This window comes from Babylonia areolata, chromosome 9 (assembly GCF_041734735.1).
Source record: "Babylonia areolata isolate BAREFJ2019XMU chromosome 9, ASM4173473v1, whole genome shotgun sequence".
Taxonomy (NCBI): Eukaryota; Metazoa; Mollusca; class Gastropoda; order Neogastropoda; family Buccinidae; genus Babylonia; species Babylonia areolata.
Window position 1 is genome coordinate 13,526,099 of NC_134884.1, and position 5,840 is coordinate 13,531,938.

The 5,840-nt window shown below is 41.9% G+C and overlaps 1 protein-coding gene across 1 annotated transcript; it reads left to right on the top strand.

Moving 5' to 3' along the window:
- The first annotated feature begins 2,544 nt into the window (after positions 1-2,544).
- On the top strand, positions 2,545-5,570 carry LOC143285954 (glutathione synthetase-like). Its single transcript, XM_076593405.1, has 3 exons — positions 2,545-2,751; positions 4,884-4,965; positions 5,548-5,570. The coding sequence occupies exons 1-3, from the start codon at positions 2,545-2,547 to the stop codon at positions 5,568-5,570; spliced, it is 312 nt and encodes a 103-aa protein (XP_076449520.1).
- Positions 5,571-5,840: the final 270 nt, after the last annotated feature.

Consider the following 5,840-nt stretch of genomic DNA (forward strand, 5'->3'; position numbering starts at 1 on the left):
CTTCACACTTTCTGGTTTACATCACCATTTCTTCAACAACAACAACAACAAAAAATATATATATATCAAAACATAAAACACATATTCAGCTCTGTCTCTCTTCTAACATCTGTCTATACATACATACATACATACATGAATACATACATACATAATTTCATATAGATCTATCAGTATGTAAATCTAAATCTATCTATATATACATAATCATATATATAATTCATATATATACGAACGCTTCATGTTGCCCGAGCAGACCGTTGTATTGTGCTCTTTCTCTCTCTCTAAGTCTCTGTCTCTGTCTCTCTCTCTCGGGAGTTTTACATGGCTGTTAAAAGCATCTACGATTCTGTACTTGTATGTGTTCGTGACAAAGGTATTTATTCAGACTTTTTTCAGTGTCCAAGAGGGGTTAAACAAGGTTGTATGCTAAGCTCACAGCTGTTTTCCTTTTTCATCGGTGAATTGGCAGTGGAGTTATCAAAGAAGGGGAGACATGGAATACAAATGATACCTGGCGCAACAGATTTGCTCTTAATGCTATTTGCTGATGATGTTGTTCTCTTGTCTGACACACCCATAGGGTTACAAAATCAATTAAATGCCCTTAAGCAAGAAACAGACAGACTACAACAAACAGTGAATCTCGATAAGACCAATATTATAGTTTTCCGCAATGGAGGTCATCTTTCGACTCGTGAAAAATGGTGCTGTGGTGATAGGGAAATAAAAGTAACCAATACATATAAATATTTAGGAATGTTATTCACAACAAAATTGAGTTTGACATCTGCGTGGGATGAAGCAAACAGAAAAGGGAAAAAAGGTGTAATCCAAATTATAAAATCACTCAGGAGACTGCGTTCGACTGACGCTTTCCCTTAGTTTGGGCGGGGCAAAGGCAGCTCATGAATAATGAATGCGTCTCGCGGCGCAGGCTGCCTGGCTTCAGCAATTTCTGCAAGTGGTTTATCTCTCTTTTCTAATCTCCGGTGTGACCTATTTCATTTCTGTCTTCTTCGTCAAATAGAGTTTCTCGCCCAAGGCTGTGTAGTGTTGCTGTGATGTGTGTTGCAGGGCCATCATTCTGTTTCTAGTTTCGGAAAAGGAGGCCAAAATCATTGATCAACGCTGGCTGGAGTTCAAAGTTCACCAGTTGAACAGGAAAATACACGTTGTTCGTGCCACTTTTGATGATGTCCACACGAAAGGTTCCCTTGGGGAAGATAAGAAGTTTTTCTTGTGAGTTTCAGTCTGAAATATGCTGACTTCCTTTTTTTCAGTCACCTGTTTTCCTTCCTGTTGTGCTATGGCTTTCTGGTGTCTCCCCACACACCCACACCCACCCCCCACCATCCCCGTTGTTCTGGGTTCTGGATTTCTTTCTTCTACATCTCTGCACATGTACTGACATAGTGTGTGTGTGTGTGTGTGTGTGAGTGCGTGCGTGTTAGTGTGTGGGTGGGTGTGGGAGGGGGGGAGGTCAGGGGGTGATGGGGGAGGGGTGTACATGTGAATGCATGCATACATACACATGTGATTGTGGTGGTAATACATGCATGCATGCACATGTTTACATGAGTGTGTGTGTGTGTGTGTGTGTGTGTGTGTGTACATGTACTTAGAATCATTCCAAAACCTGCTGGTTTGGCCTACACTGCAAGCATGACAGATTATGAGTGGTTGTCACAACTTGAGGGACTGTGTACATAGGCTACCTTTCTAATGGTACCAAACTATTTATTTTTCAATTTCAGAGACCAAAGCGAGGTAGCTGTGGTGTACATGAGGACTGGTTACGGGGAAATTTCCTATACGTCTGAAAATGCAAGTGGTTCCTTTATGTACCTCCAATATCAAAGACCAGCTACATAATTACACAGGGAAGAATGTGACTGATGAATGGAGGTGGACAATCGGAAATGTCTCCTGACAATTCTTTCTCTCTCAGTCTCATGTCTTTATCAGTAGTAAAGGTTACCTTATTAGGATCATTATCATTATTAACATTATGATAACTAGGTTATTATTTTTGTTGTTCTATCAATAGCAAAGACTCACATTATCCAGAGGAACCCAATATCTTTACAGAACATGGGGTTTCAAAAATCTGTATTCAAGATAAGTACGGTTTAAAAACCCACTAATATGGGAATACAGTTTACATTAAATAAAAAAATTTAAAAAAAAACCCATCAAAACAACAGCAAGATTGATAGAAGAAACAATGAAATACAGTTTTGCAAAAGAAGAGAAAAGGAAAACCATTCATATATATAGCAAAAGTTGAATGACTTGGTTTTTATTGATGTCTGAGTTCTGTTCATTGCAGTTGTGGAGATGATGACTATGGTTTAGAACCTAAACTGACAGATGAATTTGGAGTATGTTTGAAGTTATGTAGACCCTGGTTATCAGTTGGTCTGTCTGCGTGTCTGAGGTACGTTACTTATTTTTGTTTTATAGTTTTCTCCCTTTTCAGCACTGGTCAGCAACAGCATATAAACATCTCTCTCTCTTCCTCTCTCTCTCACCTTCTTACCTATGCTTTTTCTCCAGGACTGGTCAGCCCGGCTTCTGATGGAGCGGTCAAGGTCCATCAAATGTCCGACAGTCCGGTCACAGCTGAGCGGCTCCAAGAAAGTGCAGCAGGAGCTGGCCCGGCCAGGAGCCGTGGAGCGCTTCATTCAGGACCCGGCGGCCGTGCACAGGATACGGCAGACCTTTGCTGGACTCTACAGTCTGGACAAGGTCTCTCTGTGTGTGTGTGTGTGTGTGTGTGTGTGTGTGTGTGTGTGTGTGTGTGTGTGTGTGTGTGTGTGTTAGGCCATTTTGGTAAGTAAACAGAAGTGCAGTTGCTGTTTTTTTAATCTGAAAACTTAACAGTTACAGCATACGATGCAATATTTTCCATGCACACTGGTACTGGTGACTGTTTTTCACAGTACTATAAACCGATACGAATATGAATTGCAGTACTGACCTTGGCACCGGGCTGTCCTTGGTGAACTATTGGTGGATAACAGAACTGCTTCAGTCTGGGAAGATTGTCCTTTTTCACATTCGAAGACTGAAGGAGAAGAAGATGATATTCATTCGATACAAAATCTTGCTGCAGATCGTGAACGTTCGTAGACATAGATCTGCAGTTCAAAGGTAAAAATTTGGAATTGCATTTACAATCCATACTTTGAAATAAACAACAATACTGATGGTCAAATACAAAACATACAATGTGTGAGAGACCACCAAAAAATTTAAATAGGTTATAACAGAAAAAAGAGAAACCCAAGAATCACTGTCCACCAACAACAATCAAATATTGAAATAGGAAACTAGCAATAATAATGTGTTAGTTCAGACAACACCGGAAAATACACCTGAGATACACAGAAAGTAATCTTGAGTCAACACAGTAATTACGACTGAGATCTCACGATGAAGAAAAGACCAATACTGGCTCAATATCGCTATAGTTTATATATATATATATATATATATATATATATATATATATATAGATATATATCAGCACCATCGTTGTAGCACATCAAACATGTTACATGTTGCACCATTTGTCAGAGGCACCAAAGAAACGAGGATGACAGGGTCTGCCACAGTGCCAGGCTGTGACCTCCGGCTGCTGTACTGCTCTCGCTGTTTTCATCGGCTTAGTCCAGAACAGCCACCGCATGGGGCGCCTCAGGTTTGCCGCCAGGATGCTAGAACCCTTCTCAGTGGAATGAATGCAGTCCTTGACATGGTTCATTTTCAGCTGCTCATTTGACACAAAAGATACACGGCTCAGTTCGAATATCTTTTTGCAGAACAATGCATTTAACAGTTGTTTTACACTCAGTTCATTATTCCTTACACCAGGGACCTTGCTCATTACAATTTTAGAGTTAGAAAAAGAGCAATGGGTTTTTTTTCTTCTTCTCTTTTTGTCGCCGAGCACGACCAGCAACGTAAACCATCAAAGTCAAAAGTCAAAGACGTTACTGAAGCTGACTTTCTCTGCAATGACGTGATTTCTTCTTTGAGAACATCAGGCCTGTGAACTCAGTTTGGCGGGTTTTTTTTTTCTTTCTTTCTTTTTATGTGGTTGCTGTTGGCCCTGCTGTTGTTCCAGCCGGGTGTGGTTTAGGGGGAGTCCGTCCGGCTTCTTGTGCGTAGGTGGCATTGCACACGGGGTCTGTTTGAGTGTAGGTATTATGTGTTGTGTCAGTATTATAAAGTACCACTTTTAGCTTTGTCACCCTTTCGATCAGTCGCGCTTGGTTTATCATATTTTCTTCCATTGACGCGATGCGCTGGCATAAGGTCAGAATTATGGAACTTAATTTACTAACCTCATCGTGCAAGCTGGAGATTTCGTCGTGATCATCCTTGATTTCTTCTGGTTGGCTGTCAATAGTGTCATCAGAGGTGGTAACGGAGGGCTTGCCGGTGGGACTGGTGGCCTCTTCCGTCTACTCAGTTCATGTGCCTTCTTCTGCTGTCATTTGTGCTGGATAATCTTCTTCAGGAATATCTTCTTCTGCAGTCGCAGAGGTACAGGAAGTGAATCGTTTCCTCTGTGATCTTGTCGTTCGCGTCATCACAGTAGTTTTTGACAAAGATTAGCAGATGATTTCTTGTCCGTTGACTGTATCCGCCATCTTGGTGACGTATCCTCGCGCGTGCATTTGTGTGTGTGTGTGTGTGTGTGTGTGTGTGTGTGTGTGTGTGTACGCGCACATGTCTATGTGTGTGTGTTTGTGTATGTCTTTCTGTGTGTGCGTTCGTGCGCGTACGCGTATGTTTCTCTCTAGAAGTGGAATCTAGCCTTCTAGGGCCATGCAGAGGAAGATGTATGTCTTCTAAACGTCTTTTATGTCCAGGGCTGTGAAGGTGATGAAGCAGTGAAGATGGCCATCGAGTCCCCGGACAAGTTCGTCTTGAAGCCACAGAGGGAGGGAGGAGGTGAGTGCTCTGATGATTGCATGTCCTGGTTCCTTGTCTAACATTATTGTTTCGGTTTGATTTCTGAAGGGTAGGCTAAGTGACATGCGCAACAGCCGAGTGATTGAAGCAAAGGACTTTCGATTGGAGGGTCCTTGGTTCATCAGAGGGTCCTTGATTCAATTCTCTGTCGCGGTACCTATTTGGTTAAGGATGGATATTTTTCCGATCTCCCAGGTCAACAGATGTGCAAAAATGCCAGTGCCTGAACACCCTTCGCTTGCAAAAGATCAAAATATAACGCTCTCGCAATGTATATCAACGTTTGGTGGCTTATGAGAACAAACATACATCTAGCATACACACCCTGGAGAACCATAGGCCTCTGTGGCAACACAGCGGGGTATGAAGGGTCTTACGAAAAAAGGTCCACTTGCGCATAGGGGTGAACATGGCAGCTTGCAGCCCAAGAACGCAGAAAAAGAAGTGGAAGTCAGCGAACACGTGCTAATCCATACACGCTACAGCATCACTGGAGAAAGAAGAGCCGGGAAGTTAGGACATGTGATTCCAGTTAACTATTCACTGTTGTATTTCGCTCAGGAGACAGCTTACGCTATGAGTGATGTACATGTAAGAGTAATCCAGAAAGTGACACTGCGTTGCAGGTACATTCATGTCCATTGACAATGCTACGGTGTATAGTACAATATTATTCTTTTAGTCTTCAGTTAAATTTCAGTTGCTGTGAAATCTCAGCATACCATTTATGTGTTGCAGTGAGTATAAGTCTGTATGTTCGGCGTAATTAGTGTACTTTTATGATATCCACATACAAAAACAAGTGGAACACAAACATTCGTTGAAGTATATGCGTGGTCATGCCTGCTATACCT